This window comes from Cucurbita moschata, unplaced genomic scaffold (assembly GCF_002738365.1).
Source record: "Cucurbita moschata cultivar Rifu unplaced genomic scaffold, Cmos_1.0 Cmo_Scf00012, whole genome shotgun sequence".
Classification (NCBI taxonomy): Eukaryota; Viridiplantae; Streptophyta; class Magnoliopsida; order Cucurbitales; family Cucurbitaceae; genus Cucurbita; species Cucurbita moschata.
Window position 1 is genome coordinate 830,901 of NW_019268528.1, and position 21,810 is coordinate 852,710.

Genomic DNA, 21,810 nt, shown 5'->3' on the forward strand with positions numbered 1-21,810 from the left:
GGGGGGGGGGGGGGGGGGGGGGGGGGGGGGGGGGGGGGGGGGGGGGGGGGGGGGGGGGGGGGGGGGGGGGGGGGGGGGGGGGGGGGGGGGGGGGGGGGGGGGGGGGGGGGGGGGGGGGGGGGGGGGAGAGAGAAAGGGCAGGTTTCTCATTCCTTGTCTTCTTCAATAATTTAAGATGGCTTACCCCCAAAGTTTGATGTTGAATCTAGTTGTTTTTGTGTATAAGGAGTGTCACCTATTGGGGAAAATAGAGTGGAGGGGGTGGGGGGGTGGGCTTCAAAAAGTGCCCTGTAAAATCTCCCTGCCACAACATTCAGCAATTGGCACATCAATTACCTCCAGCATGGGCCACTACTACCCAAAACAGCGACCTCCCATCATCTCATCAACACTTTGAATCTATCTTCAAAATGAGCAAACCAAATTTCAAATCCAATCCATTTCTACCTTCAAAATATTACCTTTTTTTCATCTGGGTCTCTCCATTTTCACCCAATTCATAGCCTTTGCTTCCAAATAAGTAATGGGTTTTGTTTGAAATGGGATTCTAAGGGCTCGAGCTCACTCTTAGAGAGTGGTTTCCACGCACTTACAACAATCGATGTGGGAGTTTTCACACCCTTATACTCCTCCCCATCCCATGTGAGATCTCACAATCCACTCTCCCCTCGGGGCTCAACGTCCTCAATGTGGGGAGTTTCCACACCCTTATAAAGTATGCTTGATTCTCCTCCCACAATCCACCCTCCCTTTGAGGCCATCGTCCTCGCTACCACTCATTCCCTTCTCCAACTGGTGTATGGAGAGTTTCCACACCCTTATAAAGGATGTTCCATCCCCCTCCCCAACCGATGTGGGATTTCACAATCCACCCCCTTCGAGACCCAGCATCCTCACTGTCACTCGTTCCCTTCTCCAACTGATGTGGGACCCCCCACCAATTCCCCGTTCTTCAAAGCCTAGCATCCTTACTAGCACACCGCCTTCTGTCCACCTCCTGCAAGGCTCAGCCTCCTTGCTGGCACATTGCATGATGTCTGGCTTTGAAACCATTTATAACGCCCTAAGCCCATCAACAGCAGATATTGTCCTCTTTGGACTTTCCGTTTCGAAGTTCTTAAAACACGTTTACTAAAGAGAGGTTTTCACACATTTACAAAGAACCCTTCGTTCTCCTCATCTCACGTCGATTTCGAAGAAGAGAGCATTGTAATGGTTGTAAGTGGTGGTGGCAGTGGCGAATGACACAGCCCCTGACATTGCATGCCATACCCACTCTCTCATGTCTCATTTGATGTCCCCACTCTGAAAAAGGCATCACAGTGGGCGACCTCCAAAGCCCTCTTCTTTTCCCCCCCTTCCTTTTTCTCTGCGCTTTGAGCATTCATCTTTTTCCCCTCTTTTCATGACAAGTCCATTTCTACAGGGAGCTCAAACTGCCCAAGTGCCAAACCCATCCTCTTTCTCTCTTCATTCTCTGTCCCCTTTCCCCTTTTCAACTTGGGGAGACTTCAAACTACCCCATCTTTGCTTTTTGCTTTTGGATGGTCTAGAACGAGACGTTTGTGTTTATCACAGTTCAAACTTATAACTTCTCGATCCAAATAATTAAAAGTAGAGATGTTCATTTAACCCGTAGGGTCAGGGCTTCACGAGAACTCGCCTCGAATAGGGTAGAAAATTACTATTTAAGTGAGTAATGATGGAGCGGAGAGAGATATCTGTCTCCATGTTAGCTAAACGAGAACAGGGATAGGTTTTTTATTTCTTGTCTCTATCACTTCACATAACCTCGCCAGATCTCCGTCCCATCCCGCTCGTTATATATATAGGAAAATTTCTATCAGGTGAAAATGAATGAAGGAGGCAGAGATAGGGACTGAAAAGGCTTCCTCGTCCCGCCCCATAACAAGCCAGAACTTGGAGCTCAAAAACGCTTTCAAAATTTAAAGAAAAACACGTTAAATATGTGAGAATGAAAGAGTTCGAAGAACATTATGGTCGTATTAAAAAAAACGAAACTTTTTAATATATGTAGTACTTTACTAAAATATTGGAATGAAATACTCTCCTTCATATTCTTTATTCCAAGGTCCCACCGTTTTTCATCTATAAATTAGATTCTCGACCTTTTTATTAATTATTTTACAATTTATTCTCGAGTATTTTTGGTATTAATAATTTTTCGTTATAATCATGTTATTATATGAGTTAACTCAACATTTTTTTTAGTATAATAAATGGGAGTGTGAAAAAATTGATCCTCAAACCTCACCGAAAAAAGAACCAGTCAATTACTGTTGAGATATGTTAACTTTGATGTCTCATAGTTTAAATGAGACCGTCCCTAAAAATAATTCTCGAGCATAATTCAAAAAACTGTTATACTTCAAAAGAAAAAAAAGAATATGATACTTTAGTTTTGAGAAGTTTATATGGAAATAATATTTTTTTCGTTCGGGTTCTGGTTTTCTTTTTGAGCACGATAATGGTGGGGCAAAGAAATCGGAATTTTTGACCTCGAGAGAATTTTCAGAGGTTCGTTGGTTTTTTTTTTTTTTTTTTTTTTTTNAGTCTGGGTTGAGTTAAATTTTTGGAAAACTAAAAACTCGAGCTGGTTTGTGGGTTGACTTTTTTCTTGGTCGGGTCAACTCGATACTTGAAAATAGGGTTACAGTCCATCCGTATCTTCATTTAAAATTATTATGAAAATTAAAAACATTTAACATTTCTAATCGATATTAGTGATGTATCGTGTGACATGCGAATATTTAATATTTGAGTTTTATAAAATTTTAATTAATAATGTAACGTATATTACGTATAAATATGATTTTTTTAAAAATAATTAAAAAAAAGACAACCCGACGATCCAACCTAACCCAACTCGAAAATAAAAGATAAGTCGAGTTAAGTTGTGAACTCTATTCGAGTTGCTAAGACCAAATACACAATAAAAATATTTAAAAATTTAAAAGTGAAATTATTTATTTATTTATTTTCTTTTGATTATTTGGGAAGTGAAGTGGACCACAATAAATGGTTGAATAAACATTATCTTAAAAATATGTGACAATGAAATAATTACACATATGAGGTTGGGATTTTTTATTAAAAAATTACCATATGATAAAGGATTTCCTCTATATAATATATTATATATTTATTTATATTATATGGTGAAGAAAAAAAAAACATTTAATTGAAAGACAAATAATGTACAAAGCACTATCAACATCAATTATATTCATTACAAAGAATAGAAGATTCTAATACCAAACTTTGACCATTATTGTCACAAAACCAAGCTCTCTTTTTATCCACTCGAACGTTATGCTTTTCGAGCCTCGTTATTTTATATGAATAAATTAATTTTTTTTTGGATTTTTAACGTTCGTACTCAATTCTTTTCTTTTAGTTTATCAGATATGAAAAGGCGGAAATTTGAATGTGTGATCTCAAATACAGTAGTTGGTGTCTTAATTAAGCATCGAGCTGTGTGTCACAATTGCACTTTTAATGGCAGCGGACGTGCGATTGTGCGGCATTTACTTTCCAACGACAAGTGAGCTAAGCGAATTCGTTCTTGCGTCGCCTAGGGCCAAGCGACGTATGCTCGAGCCTTTGACCTCGGTTTTAAGAGAAGGTTTTAGAAAACGAGGGTAGAGATAGATTTTTTAAAGAAACGTTATATAAGCAAGCAAGAGAGAAATAACAACGGCTTACCGAAGTTGACAACTAGTCGTATCCCCCTATAGTATATTCTAAGGCATTTCATATCTGACAGGCCTAAACATGATATTTCTGAAACGTCATACTTCCTAGAAATACAAAAGTAAAACACTAGAATATGAAAAGACATAAAGGGTTGGGTTTGTCATGGGCATGCGGCCATGGGCAACACGCCTTGGACGAGCATGACCGTGACACTGTGCTCATGTTGACCTTTAACTGTACCTACATAATGACATGATATTGTCTGTTTTAGACCTAAGTGGTATATATTTACTTTTGGGATTCTATCGAAAAAATCTAGTACCAATATAAATATTGTCGTTAATTTTTTTTACTGATATAATCAATCCATAACGTTCATATACTTCGACCCGTTAAAAAATACATATTAGTTTTTTTTTTTTTTTTTTACTTTTTTCCATTCATAATAAAATAATAAAAACAAATTTAAAGTCAACTCTTGTTTGATCAATTATTGCACTTGCCTTTCCTTTAGTATGCTCAATGAAATTAGGAAGAGAAGATTTTTCTTTCTTTTAAAAAAGAGAGATGAGTGAATAGTCCTAATATTTGGATAAGGGAAGGATAAGTGACGGGACCCAAATGTCGAGATCTCTTCATCGATGTGTTCAAACAATTCCCAAAGGTTCCATGTGACATAGACGATAGTGACAAAGACGGGATTGTAGACGATAACAACGACGAAATCATAGACAATGAAGAAGAGGTTGCAACATCATGTTTTAGTTCCATCCACAACTATCTTCATCTTTCGTGGGTATCGCGGTTTTTAGATTTGGTTTTCATCTTTGAGCGGGAGTTCATGTTTAGGGCCGAAACATCTATTATAAAGAATTTATTAAGCATAATTAAAAAAAAAAAAAGTAAAAAAGACTTCTAAGTATATATATACACACATACATATATATAGTGACACATGATTTTGTTTCTTTCTAATAGGTTTGATGTACTAAAGATACATTATTTTAGGGCAAACGGCCAAACGAACATGTTTATGAACATTGGTCCTCTCTGCTCTTGCCTCTCTATAAAGTTTACTTTTGTCTTTGGTATTCCATTATAATTTCCCGAATAGCCCAAATTGATTTCTAATAAATTACTAGAGAACTTAGCCAACACAATCATTCGTAAGTTCAATCGATGCTCAATAAATATATCGAGTAATGTTAATCAATGGACAGCTCGATAGATAAGAAACCAAAGTTAAAAGTTCGATTTTTCACCTTTGTACTTGATGAAGTTGAAAAAGAAAAACAAGTCAGATTCCACTAGTCCTTGAACAAAAAGTCTTTTCTTCTCATTTCTTCAATCGTCACATGTGAAAGCCTCTTTCTTCCTCGAAAGAAACATGATCTATAAATTTCAAACAACAAAAGCGAAAATACAAACTCGTTACGAGAAAATGTTTACTTTTGCGAGAATTATCTTCCAACAAATATGATTTTGGGTACAAATGGCAATAAGAATAACTTTAAGAAGAACCAGAAACTGGGTTTACAAAACAAAAACAAAAAAATGTTCCCTGATTACAGGCACAATAAAATGTCAAGATCAACCAAGCATTAATGTGACAGACAGCATCATTCAGAGATTGAATGCCAAATGGTACACCAGCAAAGCAATTATACATCTACAAGTGTCCAAGCGAAACAGATTCAGGACAACAGAAACAGAGTAAATAACTTTTTGACTGACAACTTTTTCTATGAGAGGCTATCAGACCATACTCAAATGTTGGAATACAATGCCAAAGCCAAAGCCCAAGCAAGAATCAAGCACACATGCTTGGCTTGGCTCTAATCAGTCAGAGAATCAAATTTGGAAGCTAACGAGTATAACTCAACAGTAGTTGACATAGACATTGGCGTATATCTCGTCTCTTAAGATTAAAAGTTCAAATATTTATTAACACTTTGAGGTGAATAGTACTAAAAAGTAATTCGAATCCAATGCAGAAATCCTTACTGTATTCCAGTAAATCCTCTGCAGGCAGTCCAATGAAGATTTTTCATCAACCTCCTCTTACACAAACTTAATTTTCATCAGAACGTTGGTCCCTGCTATGGCCTAGAATTGACCCACAAACGCCTGCTCACTGACATATAAGAATAGAATATATCATTGATGAGTGGATGTTAACACGAGCCGAGAGATTCGGCTTTAATCAATATGAGCGATGAATTGACATTTTTAATATGCTATAGAGATATCAACATCAATATCAATAAAATATCAACGACATCTTCATAAAATTGAGATCACGATATTTACATCAACATCAATACTTAAATCAGGCTGAAATATTAGGGGCTTTCTAACTATTTCTTTTTATAGAATAATTCTTAAAGAGGGGGTTGGTTTTAAAATAATTCTAAATATATGATATATTATCTTCTGGAAAGATGCATATTTTGGAATAAGTCCCTTGGAAATCATCTCTTAAAAGATAAGCTATAAAAATCATCTTAATTCTTTCTGGCAGTGAATAAAGTAGCCTACTGTTGCAAATACTTTTGAAACAATTTTTTTTTACATTATTTTCAAAAACTACATTAAAAAATCACTAGAAGTCCACATTTGGCTATATCCATCCCTTGGGCTGAATCCTCAAGCTGAAAGATCCTCAGGGTTGCCAATAGATTAAGAAATTAACAGTTACTTCCCTAAAGAAGAAGATAACTTCGTTTTACTTCTTATCTGCCTGAATGAGCCGCCACTGAAGCTTGCTGGAACCTTGATGAAGCTCTATAAGGGAGTGATCGATTAGTTCGCCTTCCCACGTGCACGATCATGTTTTTGCACAGAAACTTAGGTAAAATCTACACAACTTAATTCTCTAGAATCATTTGAGATCCAAATGATTTTATGGTTTAAAACTAGAAACATTCAGCACCCATTTAGACAGTAGTATAATTGATTCATGAATAATTGATCTAGTTCGGTCAGAGTTAGTAGTGACCTTCATGCTTGCACTCAATGTAAAAATCTCTTCCGACACCGGGCAGATCCGAGTTCCTCGTATTCGGCCTTGGTAACACACATTGCTTCAAAACTAGGACTTGATGCCAGTAGTGATCCCCCTCTCCACACCCCTAAAATGGGACTGCAACAAAAGCACGAATATTTACAATAAGTGTCAAGCCTCTACTTCGAATGGATAAAAACTAAAAAGAAGTGTGTTTTGGGGCATATAATTTACTCTTCTTGGGTTGTTATCTTCACTTTACACTCATCTGGAACAATAGGCCGGAGCTCCTTCTCTCTAAGACGAAAAATTGTCATGGAATGTTAATTATTGATTTATTTGAATGAAGAACTTACAAACTGTTAGATCAAGGGAATGAGGACTCACAATCTCTCAGCAAAATTGTGAAATAAAGTGCTTCCACCAGTCAAAACAATACTGCTTGAAAGTACAATGGTTAGTATCAGGTTAAAAGGAGTGAAAATCAATGCCTGTTTATGAAGCTACCAACACATAGCAAACAAAAATACCTCTCGTAGAGCACGGGGTGCAGATGAGGATGGCAAGAACTAACAGCTCTAACAATGCACTCCGCTAGGCCGGCCTGGTTCATTCCTGTTCAACTGATTGAGTAAGTCCAAATGGGATGGATAGTAAGGTCTCCCTTTTCAAGTCTTTGATCAAAGATAATCGAGAATTCAAAAGCTTCTACATAGAACTTTGAGAACCCCTGCCCCTTCCAAATTTTGATGGTAATTTTATTTGAAAAATAAGAATGTTCTTCAGCAGATACAGGTAACAACACAGAAAAATAGATTAATCAAGATTAGAGTCCACATCCAAAGCCATTAATCGTTAATATAAGAATATTGTACGAACCCAAATCTGAAGGATGGAATATCATTTCTGGAACAAGGAAGCGTTCGTTCGTCAAATCAAATTCCTGCAAAAACCATGAAGATCGAATTTAAAAAACAAGGGAAGTTTGATATAGATTCACACAAGAATAAGAATTTACATTTTTTGTTAGATCAATTTTCTTCCTGTTTTCAGTCTTTTCTGAGACATCTAGCTCAATCTCATCATTCTTGACTCCAAGTGATGGAGATGAGGCTTCTTCAGTCAAGGAGAGGTACCTCTTAGCTTCATCTGGATTTTTAACAAAACCCCTTGCATACGAAATCCCATCAGGGAGCACATATGTGCATCGGAAGAGATTTTCCTTTCCTGGTTTCCTATTTCAAAAATTCATAACAGAATATAGCTCTTGATCAAGATTGATGCATAAACAAAGCCTCAAGTACTCAAACAGCTCAACTACTAAAATACTGAAGAAAAGAAAAACATTCAATGTAGTAAAGTTAGAAGCTAAAAGGCCTTATGATCTGAAGAACTTCACTATCCTTTGCTCATATTTACCAGGAAATCCACCATTCTAAGATTAAAGAACAGACAAACAATCTAAAACAATCTCATAAGAAATCTTCCACAAAAGATGCAAGCACACAGAAAAGAAAATCTGCAGATACTTCAATGGGATAACCAAAATTCAGAAGCCAGATAACTAGCCTCATAACCTGGAAAAAATGGTGTTCTAGCATCTCTTCACCAACATTTTCCCAAGAAACAGACAGTCTGAAAATAACAAAAGAATGAGGAATTTCAAACAATCCCAGCAAAATTCATCTGGGAAATCATTAGAAAACTCCAAAACCCTGCCCTGGAAGAAAATAGGTGCAAACCTCGCTATCTGGAGGTCGCGGGGGACGTTAAGGGAGACAAAGCAGAGCTTCTCTTTGACGTCGTCTATGATGAAGGTTTCATCCATAACATTCAAAGCGCGATATGAAACCAACTCCTTCAAATAGTTCGTCAATGCCTTCCCTCCCAGGTCGATGCGTTTAACAGCGTAGTTCAAAGTGAAGTTCTGGAACACTGGAGCCGCATGAGTGAAAGAAAACCCGCAGTCAACAACAAGGCTACACTGTGCCCTAGATAGGAGGCTCGTCGGGCGGCGGCTGGCCTCATAGAAGTGAACTAAAGAAGGAGAATCTGAAACATAGAGAGAAGCAAAATTGAAATCCTCGAAAATGAGCTCGTCGGTGGCGCGTTGAATGGAAGGGAGAGTGAAGAGAGGTTCCGTCAAGAGGAGGGAGGAATTGGAGGGACTAACGTGAAGAAGAGAGGTGAAGAGGTGAGACCAAATGTCACGCTGCAGGTCGGGGTTTATGAGATAACCTCGGTCTATGGGGCGGCGGACCGAGGCCGATGTGAGGTCGAGATCGGAGGAGGCTTCAGCGGCGGCGGCGGTGGCGGTGGTGGTTGAAATGGAGATTGGAGAAGGGTGGAGCCATTTCTTGGCGGAGAGAGGACGGTAGAGGCAGTTAGGGATTATGACGGAGGGATCGAAGTCGCCGCCGAAGCCGGCTTTGATGAGACCGCCGCCGTTGTCCAAGACGACGACGTTTGACATGAGAACGCAGTTTGAGCTTTCTCCGAGGATCGAGAGTTCGACCAGGTTGCTCTAGCTAGCGCCACTCCAGTCCATTGTTGATTGTGATGACGTGGCTTATAAATTTTCCCAATTAACACACAAATTTAAATAAACTAATAATCTCGTGCAAGTATCTCGTGCAAGTGAGAGGTTTTCACACCCGAATTGACATGAGATATCACAATCCACCATTTAGGTGCACGACCCCGATCTGGCTCTGATACCATTTGTAATAGTCCAAACCCACCACTAGCAGATATTGTTTGCTTTGGCTCGTTATGTATCGTCTTCAGCCTCATAGTTTTATAATGCATCTGCTAGGGAGGGGTTTCCACACCCTTGTATGCAATGTTTCGTTCTCCCTTAAGCTGATATGAAATCTCACATATGTTTTTACCCCGAGAGAGGAAATGGAGTAGCAGTTCAGCTCAACAAGCAAAACGTTCACAAGTGCGATTAGAAATCTATTATTTGTAAGCCAATTGTATCCTCACACCCAAATGACACATTTAGATGTTTCGTTTAGTTTGTTACAAATAACGCAAAGTATTTTCGGTTTACGTATGAGACCAATTTTTAAAGAAACTTGTGTTCAAGTGCTTTCGAGATGATGTCCTAAACTGGATTCAAGATCGAGAAACCCTAAACAATCCAGTTATGTTCTCGACCGAGACCCAGACCAAAAAAGAATATAAAGAAATTGAATACAAGACTATGAATCAACAAAAGAAAAGAAAAAAAAAACGTCTCCATCGATAGTCTAGATTGATTGAATTATCAAGTCATATAAATACTCGGGTTAATAATGTAGACATTTGTTTTTCTTAAAAATAATAATAATAATAATAATAATGACAGATTGAAGGCTAAACATGTAATTTAAGTATTATGGAATGTTTATAAATTAACTCCGGCCACCGTGCGTTGTAAATTCTAGAACCAATTCCCCCGCCATGTTTTTCGTGCAAGTACATTCAGTGGACACCGACCAACCTCTTACCGTCGGAATTTGGCCGGAGCAATCTTCAACCACCAGCACCGTTTCTCAACGAAACAGTACAGCTTCTTACGTCCATACGAAATTCAGCGAACGAAGAGGCATCATCCATTTATTCCGTAGCATTTCGCACTCGTCGCTCCCGAACCCTAGCTCTCAATCCACGATCCTCTTTGTTGTTGCTGTTCCGAACTATCTATCATACGATGATTTCATAAACTTTTGTGGTTCTCGCATTAACCATGTCTCGGAGCTTCTCTTCATCAGGTAACCCTTGATATTGCTTGTGTTTTCATTTTTTTTTTTTTTTCTTTTGGTGGCCGATGAATTGAATTCTACTGATTGACAACAACATCGAGCTGAGCGTTCTTGATTTACTTGATATTGTGATGCAAACGTGCTTCGATTCTGGAGAAGGTTTTATTTTGTTGAATTATGAATAGCGTGTCTGATTAAGGCCAATGGATAATGAGCCTCAAGACTTGTAGTCTTTTATTTTCAGAGATTCTTTCCTTGAGTTCTTCTTTTGTCAATCACGAAGCGCAATTGGGTTGTTGATTGTGAGTTTATGATGGCTATTAGGTTGGAAATTTCTTGTTCTTTTATGCATTGGATGGAACTGTAAACTACGTTAAAGGCGATCATTGAAGTGATGCCATTGTCTGAATTTAGTCTGCATATGGTAGAAGGGTGCTTGGTGGTAGTTTTGATAAACTTTTCTTGTTTTTCACATGCTGCGCTCTCGATTGATGTCGTCTGATGGAATTTTTAGGAACGATGGTATGGAAGAACGATACAGTGTTTTGATTAAGCTTGGAAACCAAATGGATGCCGATGGGTTTTTTGGCAGGTTGAATGGCAAGAAGTTTTCTCCCTCCGAGGTACGAGAACTGCAATTTCAGTCGTTTATTTGATTTAATGGGAACATGGTCATATAATATTGCCACATATATTATTCATTTTTAGGCTGAGGTATGTCATATTCTGTTTCTGATGTCTGTCGAGTACACAGAATCAGCAGAGGTAGCTGGGTCGCCTCCTGACGGATGTACTGAATTGCCTACTTGCCCCGTTTGCCTGGGTGAGTCGAGTGTTTCTGTTTCTGATTTATTTTTCTTGAGTTCTGATAGGCTAATTCTTCTTACTAATCTACATTTGAATGTTAGAGAGATTTGATCCTGATACTAGTGGAATAATTCACACACTATGTGACCATTCATTTCACTGTCCCTGCATTTCAAAATGGACTTCTTTATCTTGTCAGGTGAGTATATACTCTGTTTTCTTCTATTATCTTTTTGTACTAGTATTTCTACCTTTGGACCCTCACTTGACCAAGAGCCTTGATATTTGAGCCTTGTTTTTCTCATTCCATGTTTTAAACAACTGCATAAATTCGTAAAGAACTTTTTTCTTTTTGGATTGGGGCCTGTTTGTATTTATCCGCTAGTTCTTATTCTTTGGATTAGAGCTCAATTCAGTATCACCTCATTGCTTGGGCTGTTTTCGTATATGCACTTTTATATTTTTTCATCTCCTTTTTTTAAATGAAAGCATTTTTTCTCAATAAATAAAAAAAAGAAAAGAAAAAATCCTGCAAAACCTGAAAAATACTGGTGATGCAGGAGCCTTTGTGGTTGTAAGGAGCACATCTTAATTCGTAAATCCAAAATTACATCATGATTGAAATGTCAATGAACTTATCTTACATGAGCTTATCAACTTCTCATGATATGACATAGAACAACAGCTATATCTTGCTGTATCTGATTCTTTCCTTTTTTTTTGGAACAATTAATAATGTGAAATACAAAAAATTACGTTTGTATGAGTTTTGTGATTCTACATAGTTTTGCTCTTCAAGGCAACCCTTTTAGAATTGGTCCGTTTCCTTGACAATGGAAATGTTATATTGGAAGATCACACCATCTTTCTATTTTTTGGCAAGTTATCAGGTCTGTCGATTCTGTCAGCAACAGGACGAGAAACAAGCTTGCTTCATTTGTGGAACTACGGAGAATCTCTGGGTGTGTGTGATCTGCGGCTTTCTAGGATGTGGAAGGTTACTTGCTCAATTGATTTCTCTTCTTATATATTCTAAGTTGACATATTCAAGAAGATTGATATCGGCAAAATACTTTGTAACATTAGTTGCTGCCTTTTTGCATCACGTTGATTAAGGTATAAGGAAGGGCATGCAATCAGGCATTGGAAGAATATGCATCACTGCTATTCTCTTGATTTAAGAACACAGCAAATTTGGGATTATGTTGGTGACACTTATGTTCACCGCTTGAACCAGTCAAAAGTTGATGGTAAGTTTGGAGAGATGAATTCACACTGTATTTCACATGAAGGAGAGTGTGGAACTTGTGAATATGATGAAGACTCCGGAATCAATGAAGCCCTGTACAGCAGTAAAGTTGAAGCAGTATGGCTTTCCGACTCAATTCTTTGTCATATATATATCATGCATTCTATTTTTGTGCGAGTCCGTAGACATGTTGTTTCTGTTAGGCAACTATGGTCTGAGAATTGTATGGACTTAGAAACATAAATTTAATCCATGTGATGTTGAGGGTTTAAAGGTTGAATTATACAAATTATTCGCATTGGCATTTAGTACCTTAATCACATTATCCATACATTATTCCTAATTCATATATCTCCAAACAGATTGTGGATGAGTATAATCGGCTTCTTGCAACGCAGCTGGAAACTCAGAGACAAGTATGCAATCAACTTCCCTACTTTAGATTGGGCTTCTCCGATTTATCTTGCACCTTATTGTTATACTGCATATTATTTTTGTTAAATATTTCTTTCTGCTTTCAACACTATCTTTTGCTCCCAATATTAGTTTATGTCAAATCATTTATATAATATTTCAAATTTCTGGAGTACTTTTTTCGGAAGTTAAAGTTGAATATTTGACAGCATTGATCCTTTGGTTCTTAGCATTTTATAATTGCCCTGTATAGACGTAATTCTTGGTATAAGATGAGACAAGACATAGTGTACCACAAATGCTGAAATATGACTGCCTCTTTGTAATTTATCTGGACTCCAGCAATGCACAAGTATCTGAGACTTCAAACTCAGCTGACTCGAGCAAGTTAGCATTGCTGAATATTTTGGTTTCAAATTGGCCAGATATGACTGTTTCTAAATCAAATAATAATGTGAGATCCTACGTCAATTGTAGAGAGAAACGAGTGCCAACGAGGACGTTTGGCCCCGAAGGAGGGTGGATTGTAAGATCCCACACCAGTTGGAGAGGGGAACGAAGCATTCTTTACAAGGATGTAGAAACTTCTCCCTAGCAGACACATTTTAAAAATCTTAAAGGGAAGCCCGAAAAGGAAAGTCTAAAGAAGAAAATATCTGCTAGCGGTGGGCTTGAGATGTTACAAATAACGTGTTCAGAACCTTCCAAGTCAATATCCCATAGCATTCCCACTTTGACCCATGTTATCGTGGTTGTGAGCATCTTTTGTATAAACTGTTACGCTAGATCAACATTTTGCACATCCACGTAATATCTTTATAAAGTTCATCAACTTCCATAATTATTTGTCTTTTCAGCTCTAATTAAGCATTCACATATACGCACATGCATATAGTGATCAAGATCTTTACTTTTGTCGCATTCACATATACGCACATGCATCTAGTGATCAAGATCTTTACTTTTGTCTCGACAGTACTATGAATCTCTGCTGGCGGAGGCAAAAAGTAAAAGGGAAGTTTCCGTTTCTGAAGCAGTGGAAGAGGCTTTAATATCCAAGACTCAGGACATTCATGACAAACTTGAAAACTGTGTCAAGGAGAAAAACGTTGTTTCCGACGTAAGTTGTAACTATTTTCTCATTCCCACAGATCGGATGATCACATTTTTTCATGGTCATTGACACTGATCTTCATTATGTGTTCTTCTAAATACTTCCCCCCCTGTAGGTAAATCAGAAGCTCATCAAGAACCAAGAAATGTGGATGGCTAAAGCAAAGCAAATTGAAGAAAGGTACATAACCTTTACAGTCCATGGAATTTCATGGGAGTTCGAATTCACCTTCTGCTTATTGAACAATAGTTTACAAGCGTGTCGAGTTCTCGCCTTAATAGTTACCGTTGGATTAACTAATTACACTTTGTATGCCAGAGAACTCGCTTCGTTGAAATGGAGGAATGAGAAAATACATGATTTGGAAGAACAGGTACCGACATTTACACGATGCTGAATCCTCATATGTATTTCATGTCTGAGTAGTTGCGCTTAGATGCATTTGATTGTGATGTTACAGATAAGAGATCTTACAGTCTACATTGAAGCCCAAAAGACACTCAACAAAATTACAGGTTCAGATGACATAAAAGGAGGAACAGTGTTGCCTGTACCTGCAAAAGAATCTTCCCCCAGCAGCGGCAGAAAGAAGAAGGGCAGCCGAAGGCGGAATTAGAGAGAGAGACGCGTGCTCTTGTATTCACTCACCCAGGTTCTGCTTGTATACATTTTGGTTAAACTAAGGAGAAAATGAAAATGCTATCTTTGATCCTTGTTCCTTTAAGAAAAAACTAAGGTATATATATTATATCCATCATGTCGATAGCAGGAATATTATTAGGATATATACAATATTAGTCCCTCATTTTATCAATATATACAATATTAGCCATTTTTGTATAGTTACGACTCGAGCTTATCACTAGCAGATATTGTAGAATGTTTCGGTCGTTTTTCTTCTCAACCGATGTAGAATCTCACAATCCACTCATCTTTTTTTGTATAGTAACAATACAAGCTCATTGCTAACAGATATTGTTCTCTTTAGGTTTCGACACACTCTTATAAAAGAATGTTTCGTTCTTCTCCCCAATCGATGTAGGATCTCACAATCCATTCCTCTTCGGCGTTTGGTGTAGTTTTAATACCATTTCTCGATTTTGTGTATCATCCTTGTGTTAAGGCCATGCTAATCTACTTTGTATCATTCCAATTTTATTGGATGTCCTCGCATGGGTGTAGATTTTTTTTCGGGTTGGAATTTAGTCTTGGTACAATTTCTAATGAGTATAGTAAGAGTCCAAAACGAAAAGAATGGCTATGGCTAGGAGAATAGTTATGACTATGTAAAAACTTTATTTTAGTCCCTTTAAAAGCCTTGGGGATCAGTTTATTATCCATAGCATTTTCAGATTACTTATAAAAAATTATCAGTTCAAAACATATATTCTTTTAAACCAAGAGAGTCATTATCTTAGAACTCTCTCTCATAGGGGAGTGGGTGAAGCCTTAGCCACAGAGTTTGGGCAACTAAGCAACAGAGAGCTTTTGCCAAACAAGGGAGAGAGACAATAATTTGAAAATGAAGGGATGTTATAATGTTAATGTACAAAACAGATGGTCAAATTAGGCCGTGGGAATATAGAAACTATCAATAACTTAAAACCCCGAAAAAGATAAAAGAATTTAACATTAGATTGTTTGTTATCTACCCGTTTCTCACAGAAGACTAGAGATCAAAAAGAAAGAAAGAATTGATTTCTTCGATTGTCAGCCATCGTCAACCTTCCCATCTTGTGCCCGATCTTCTCAGCCCCTACATCGACGCCACCGTGTCCTTTGATGATTGTCCATCTCCGAATCTTCGTGGACGAGAACCAACCAACTGCACAACGCCATGGCTTTGCTTGCTACGATGATGATGCCACGTACGACAAGCTCTACCATGCTTGCTTCAAGTATTCCTACATCTACATAACCTAATTGGCAATTCGCCTTTCGCTCAAAATCCCAAACATCTCCTATGCTCGACGTCATCGTTGAGGTTGATCGGGACCTGTGGGACCTGTAGTGCCCGAAGCAGTGATTGGTCCAGCCCCATTCTCAACTGGAGGAGAGGTTCCCCATTTACCTTCTGACTCTGATGGCTCTAGTACAATGACACCGCCATCTGACAGTCCCAATGCAAACTGGTTGGGTTCAGATGGATGTGCCGCAATAACCAGAGGATGTAACCTCAAGCTGTTCATAAATTAACACAACGGAATATATCAGAAAAAATGGAAAAGGCATAACTACCAAGTTGTGCATGGCATTGGCAAGTACACGTCTGAGTGAGTTGATCTTAAAATGAATAAACATACCTTGGATTCGAAGACAGGTATGCGTTCGGATTTATTCGACATCTTAATCGAAGAGTCGAAGCAGTAAGAACACCGACGCTTCCATCTTCAAAGCTGACGTAGATTGACTGACTATCACAAGAAAAGGTAGCATGCGTGATTGGGCCACTGACTTCTCGTGGGAGCCACTGTTGAAGGAAATTAGTTGCAAAAATTATCATCTCTTACCAATTACAAAAAAAGGAAACGAAAAGAGCACGTGCACGTGTATGCTCTTGATTCTTGAATTTGTCATTGTTCTGGATACCGTACCTGCTTAAGGCATTCCAATTTTGGTGCTTCATATATAGCTATCTGAGTTTCATGAATGACTAACAAGTGTGTCTGGTCGACATGAAATTGAACGCGCGTATCTGCAACAGGAGGAGCTGTTCGACCGTTTGGAAACTGTAAGAATTTGCTAACCTGTTTCTCCCATCCATCGGTGCTCCAGACGCACAGCTACAAAAATAATAACGATTATGATATATAAACAAGTTAAAGGATAAAGAAGCAAACTTATGATCCAAGACTACAAGCTCAAGCATAAGCCGTAGGAAAAAATGCAGCATGCGACTACGAGACCGAATAGCCTATGGGTGTGAATAAGCAAACAAAAAGATAAACAAGGGAGGAACACGAAAACATTACAAGGCGACGAAGAATAAAATTATCACTATATTTATTCCTTTTTCTACTTTTTCTTCCAAGTGCAGATAACCCTTCCAAAGTCTTATCCAAGCCTGAAATGAAATTTCGTGGATTTCTATGCTCAATTCTTGAGCTATGCTTTGTCAGAAGTTCCCAATAAGGCCATACAGTAACTAATATCGCTAAGAACAGAGTTCAAACCTGAGAGTCAGCTCCCGAAGATACAAGCACATTTAGTTGATTCGAGAAGGCAAGCCCAGTAATTCTTTTCTGGTGACCTTTTAACTTGGTTTTCACCTGCATTACGCAAGCTAACGATTATCAAAGACCCGAACTCCAATTTAAATTAACCAATACTAGGAGACTAAAAAATCAAGCCAACAAAACTTGACCTCATCAACTCGAACATTATAAATCTGAATAGAAGAATCCTCCATGCCTATAGCAATAATATTGTTATCCTGGGGATGGAATGCCAAAAATGTAGCCGCTGGTGGTGGGGGCATGAATGTTGTCATTGTCTGCATTGAGAAACACATTTAAGAACAGAAATGCACGTAAAATGCAATTCGGGAAAATCATTACGTAATCCAATATTTGCCACAGCTCCTCCAAGGCATGACAAAGGTAATAATAATATTTTTTTTAAAACATCGACCATAGTAATAATAGCCAAGCAAAACCAGTAGATAACACGAGATTGGTTAGAATTGTTGGAATATCCAACAATCTGACAACTACAATAACAACCTCGTCCAGTTTTTGCATTTTATTACTTTTCAAACATATTAGTTTTGTGATTATGTAAACTAATCATGGTTAAACACGGGCAACTTCCAATATAAACTAATCATGGTTTCATCCCCAGAGAGAGACATTGGCAGGTTATGCATATAGTACAACAAACTACCTTAAACGTCATCATATTGAATAGGGATATTTTCCCCCCTGAGGCAGACATAACATAAGAGTCATTCTTTGAAAGTGCAAAGCATGGGACAGCATCTTCTGGATTTGTATCACTTATATCGTTAGTCATCAATATTCCACTCGATGGTTGCCATAACTGTGGTGCGACACTAGCTGTGGCCTGCACACGACATTACTTCGTAAATAGAGGATTTCTAGGAATCAATCTTAATATTACATGTATCTCACATGATCAAAGAACGTGTACCTTTCCGGTCACAGTTCGATCATTTCTCTGCCATTTCCATAATTTATGTACAGCATTAGATGCTAATGCCAATATTGCAAGGCCCGAATTTGTATAAATCAATCTAGAAACCTGAAATAACTATCAATTTATCAGAACAGAATCGTAAATTAAGATACATGCACGTCACAAAAGGTATATAATTAATCCACTGAAAGATTTTTACTACTATAATATTCAATTAATGCAGCGCAACTGATGCCTTCCAAAGAGAAATCTAAAACCTTCCTGACCAATCATATTAAAAAATGTGATGATATTCAAGGAAAAAATGCGATCATATAAAACCAAAATGTGTTGTGCATTAGAAAGCTCAATCTTGTGAAATACCATTATAACAGAACTGGGAGAGGTCGCTAGAAACTACCCTTTCATTACATCTTATGCAATGTGCATTCTAACAAAGGATATGGGTCATATGATATATGAAACCTTCCAATAAAGCTTCTATACGGATATAAAAGGAATAAATATAGTATCAGGCTAGAATAACGTAAATTCTACATTCTTTACCCTCATACCTAATTTCAAGCTATTTACAACAAATATGAAATCCTTGGAGTTTTTTCACTAGATATAAGCTGAAGATTTACTATCAACTAAAAAAACTGGAAACTAATATGTTTGGTTAAAATGCCATTTTGGCCTCTATACTTTGAGACCTAGACTAAATTAGATCACAATATTGTCAAATCTAAATTTAGTCTATGTACTTCTGATAAATACTAAAGTTTGTCCTTACTATTGGTTTGTTGTTATTTTTCAGTAAAAAAGTCTTACCAATTTTGGAAACATACATTCGTATGGTGTCTTTTCCAAATTATTATTATTATTATTCTACCAAGTTCAATTAAAAGTTAACTTCAAACAAACATTAAAGACTAGTTTTAAGATTCACTTGATAGTTAAATTGTTAGACCAAAGAAAGAAAATTTTGAGCAAGACACATACCCTTGAAGCTGTTAGATTATCTGTAAGCCTCAAGGAACGACAATGAGTTGGTTCATTGATTTCTGTAAGTTTCCAGATCCTAGATTTATCCGCAGATTCATCAGCAATTCTGGGTTTTACATCAGCCAGACCTCGACTATCATTGTTCTGAAATTGTCAATAAAAGAAAGGGTAAGTCACTGAATATCACACTGCTTATGAATGTCAAACATGTATCTAGTCCCATATCCAAATATAGTACCATAAGAAACATCATTGATCGACAAAACTTAAGAACAAGAGTAATACCAACTAAATGAAATCTATTTAGCTAGATCATCTGCCATAAAGATAATGACACTTACAATTCCAACCATGGCAGCAACTGGGGCAGTCCGATCTCCAATGCTCATACCAACAGTTACAGCAGTAGGGCCAAATGAACCTATTGGTGGAGCCTACAGGAAAATAATTGAATAAAATCACAGCTAGAGAAAATATAAAGTAAACAAATCAGACAGAATATTTGAAATATTATACCTTCACAGCAGCAGCCGAAGCAGCAGCTCTAGAAGCATCAAATGTACGATTTTCAACTGTTCGGAGCATCCTGATTCCCTCTGCATTAGCTAGAATCTTGATGCCATTATCATTCGTTGAAACAGCCAATAGTACACCATCTTTGTTAAATCTTATGCAAGGGGAAGCCTGCAGATTTTGGAAATTAAAGTAATAAGCTTATTGCAAGCATATTATCAGGATCAGTATGAAAATGATGCTCATATCTTGACTAACCGGCAATCCACCATCCGCATCAATACTTGTTAGAAGATTTACACTATCCATATCCCAGATTTTAACAGAGAAATCATCACCAGCAGCCAAGAAACGATTTTTGGTGGTATCAAATTGGACAACACCCACTGATCGCTTGCCAATACCTTGATATGTACGCTTTACAGCTCCTTCACTTTCATTCCACTCAACCAGGTATGATTCTCCTTCCTTATTTGTCCCACAAGAAAACAACCTATAGTTTGAAAATAAAAATTGATAGATATTGTAGAATAAGTACCAATGGAAGGATAACATTGTATTATTTAGATTTGAAAATCTCCATAACATTAAGTAATAACATATAAACCTCGTTCCATCAGCACTATATGCCATTGTAGTAGATGAGTGGCCTGGTGCATCATAGTCAACTCTTGAACCTACGTTATCATATAACCATGCCTTTATTTGTCCGTCAGCTGCTGTTGAGAAGATAAACTAGAAAGAAAAGAACTTAAGAATAAGAAACCACAATGCTAAAGCATCCGTTCCCTAATATCTATAAGCTATAATATAATATGTGTGTGTGTGTGTGTGTGTGAATGTGGAAGAAACTTTTTTCAGACTATTTTGTCCTTGAATTTTTACATAATACCTAAATTATCAAGTTCATTTTTAAGAATAAATTAATAATGTAAGACGATCTTACTCCATAGGTTAAAGATAGAATTATTTTGAAAATTTACTCACTTTCAACCATGTCTTTACCCTCCCCAGTAATTCTGTCTTTCTGTCGGATACCACTCCTCTCTACGTCTCTATATTCCTTAAAAACTACTAAGCCCTTTGCTATGCATATTGAAATTTTAAATCAACTTTTGATTAAAGCTCTCCCCCTCATTAGGGGACTCCTAGTCCTTTAACTTTGGTTTTATTACACTGGTTTTTAGATAGAGAAGCCTTCTACGTTTCCCCTTTAATTTCTCTTTTACTAGGGTTTATCTTTCACTCACGTTCTAGGATGTCTTTGTTTGGCTCTCTTCATTCCAGACCCTCGTTGATTTCTTAAGAAGATCCATATCTTTGCTTGGCAAGTCAAGGTGGAGAAAATTAACGTTATCGACTCTACTTGGAAGGCTTCCTCCCAGCTGGAGCTGCAGTGGTGCTTTATGTACAAATGTTCAGAGAGTTTGATCATGTACTTATCCCTATTTTGTCTTATCTGCTTGTATATCCTTTCATTTTCTTTATGGAAGTCAAGTTTCTTCACACAACGAAAAAAAAATCTTAATAACTTTATTCACTCTTCAATTAGAATTTTTGTGGAATTCTTTGATTTCCTTCACTTGGATGAATCCAGGTTACTAGATCCGTCCATGGAATTTCACTACCTGAATCAATTACCTAGAACAGGTTTTTAGAATTGAGAATTATATTAGGATCAGTTGACAATTGTGACAAATCACATAATGCTCCAATTCACAAAATATGTCGTAAACTGAACATAATGGGATTCATCTTACCTGAATGTTCTCCTTGTGGTGAGGACATACAGAATACACAGGTGCATCATGACCCTCAAAAGTAAACTGCTTAACTCCAGTGACTGCATCCCACACCTGAAAAGTATGAAAGAATAGTAAGAAACATCCAACTTGTACGTGGACATCATCTAAAAGTCACTGAGAAACAAACCTTAATAACCCTATCCTCCCCACAGGTAACCAAGCATAGCTGTTTGTTAGGATATGAAAAGGCAAGATCATTGACACTGCCAACATGAGCCTCGATCTGTATTTAAAAATGAAAGAAGAAAACAAAGTCAAAATTACCAAAATTATCCAAAAAAAAAAAAAAAAAAAAA

The 21,810-nt window shown here is 37.4% G+C and overlaps 3 protein-coding genes and 1 non-coding gene across 11 annotated transcripts in view; 1 reads left to right on the top strand and 3 right to left on the bottom strand.

Annotated features, from left to right (window-relative positions):
* Nucleotides 1-4,823: 4,823 nt before the first annotated feature.
* On the bottom strand, nt 4,824-9,282 carry LOC111450644 (actin-related protein 6). Of its 5 annotated transcripts, none has more exons than XR_002711851.1 (9): nt 8,464-9,282; nt 7,740-7,956; nt 7,601-7,664; nt 7,252-7,336; nt 7,109-7,159; nt 6,956-7,018; nt 6,716-6,859; nt 5,722-5,851; nt 4,824-5,109 (listed from the first exon to the last, which is right to left on the bottom strand). XR_002711851.1 is itself a non-coding variant. In XM_023090869.1 (8 exons), the coding sequence occupies exons 1-7, from the start codon at nt 9,192-9,194 to the stop codon at nt 6,730-6,732; spliced, it is 1,341 nt and encodes a 446-aa protein (XP_022946637.1). In that variant the 5' UTR covers nt 9,195-9,282; the 3' UTR covers nt 5,425-5,851; nt 6,716-6,729. The 5 variants fall into 5 exon arrangements, 2 of the variants coding, with proteins under 2 accessions (XP_022946637.1, XP_022946638.1); XR_002711853.1 differs by lacking the exon at nt 4,824-5,109 and adding an exon at nt 6,437-6,575 and having other exon boundaries at nt 5,414-5,851; XR_002711852.1 differs by lacking the exon at nt 4,824-5,109 and adding an exon at nt 6,437-6,501 and having other exon boundaries at nt 5,425-5,851.
* Nucleotides 9,283-10,136: 854 nt separating this feature from the next.
* Nucleotides 10,137-14,904, top strand: LOC111450386 (BRCA1-associated protein). Of its 2 annotated transcripts, XM_023090477.1 has the most exons (12): nt 10,137-10,479; nt 10,985-11,093; nt 11,179-11,293; nt 11,379-11,476; nt 12,168-12,274; nt 12,394-12,643; nt 12,889-12,942; nt 13,917-14,060; nt 14,170-14,234; nt 14,373-14,427; nt 14,515-14,688; nt 14,725-14,904. In XM_023090477.1, the coding sequence occupies exons 1-11, from the start codon at nt 10,169-10,171 to the stop codon at nt 14,668-14,670; spliced, it is 1,464 nt and encodes a 487-aa protein (XP_022946245.1). In that variant the 5' UTR covers nt 10,137-10,168; the 3' UTR covers nt 14,671-14,688; nt 14,725-14,904. The 2 variants fall into 2 exon arrangements, with proteins under 2 accessions (XP_022946245.1, XP_022946244.1); XM_023090476.1 differs by lacking the exon at nt 14,725-14,904 and having other exon boundaries at nt 14,515-14,718.
* Nucleotides 14,905-15,130: 226 nt separating this feature from the next.
* On the bottom strand, nt 15,131-15,232 carry LOC111450874. The gene has a single exon (XR_002711895.1). It is a non-coding gene; the product is annotated as a U6 spliceosomal RNA (small nuclear RNA).
* A 334-nt stretch (nt 15,233-15,566) lies between these two features.
* The window catches only part of LOC111450385 (topless-related protein 4-like), an 11,852-nt gene continuing 5,608 nt past the window's right edge, over nt 15,567-21,810 (bottom strand). For all 3 annotated transcript variants that reach the window (XM_023090474.1, XM_023090475.1, XM_023090473.1), the window contains exons 13-26: nt 21,642-21,737; nt 21,470-21,565; nt 20,317-20,444; nt 19,968-20,202; nt 19,713-19,880; nt 19,538-19,630; nt 19,194-19,340; nt 18,204-18,314; nt 17,937-18,116; nt 17,419-17,547; nt 17,228-17,323; nt 16,649-16,837; nt 16,358-16,524; nt 15,567-16,235 (exon numbers count right to left, since the gene is read on the bottom strand). In XM_023090474.1, the coding sequence (XP_022946242.1) occupies nt 16,028-16,235; nt 16,358-16,524; nt 16,649-16,837; nt 17,228-17,323; nt 17,419-17,547; nt 17,937-18,116; nt 18,204-18,314; nt 19,194-19,340; nt 19,538-19,630; nt 19,713-19,880; nt 19,968-20,202; nt 20,317-20,444; nt 21,470-21,565; nt 21,642-21,737 (2,043 nt within the window). In that variant the 3' untranslated portion in view covers nt 15,567-16,027. The remainder of the gene's footprint in view (nt 16,236-16,357; nt 16,525-16,648; nt 16,838-17,227; nt 17,324-17,418; nt 17,548-17,936; nt 18,117-18,203; nt 18,315-19,193; nt 19,341-19,537; nt 19,631-19,712; nt 19,881-19,967; nt 20,203-20,316; nt 20,445-21,469; nt 21,566-21,641; nt 21,738-21,810) is intronic.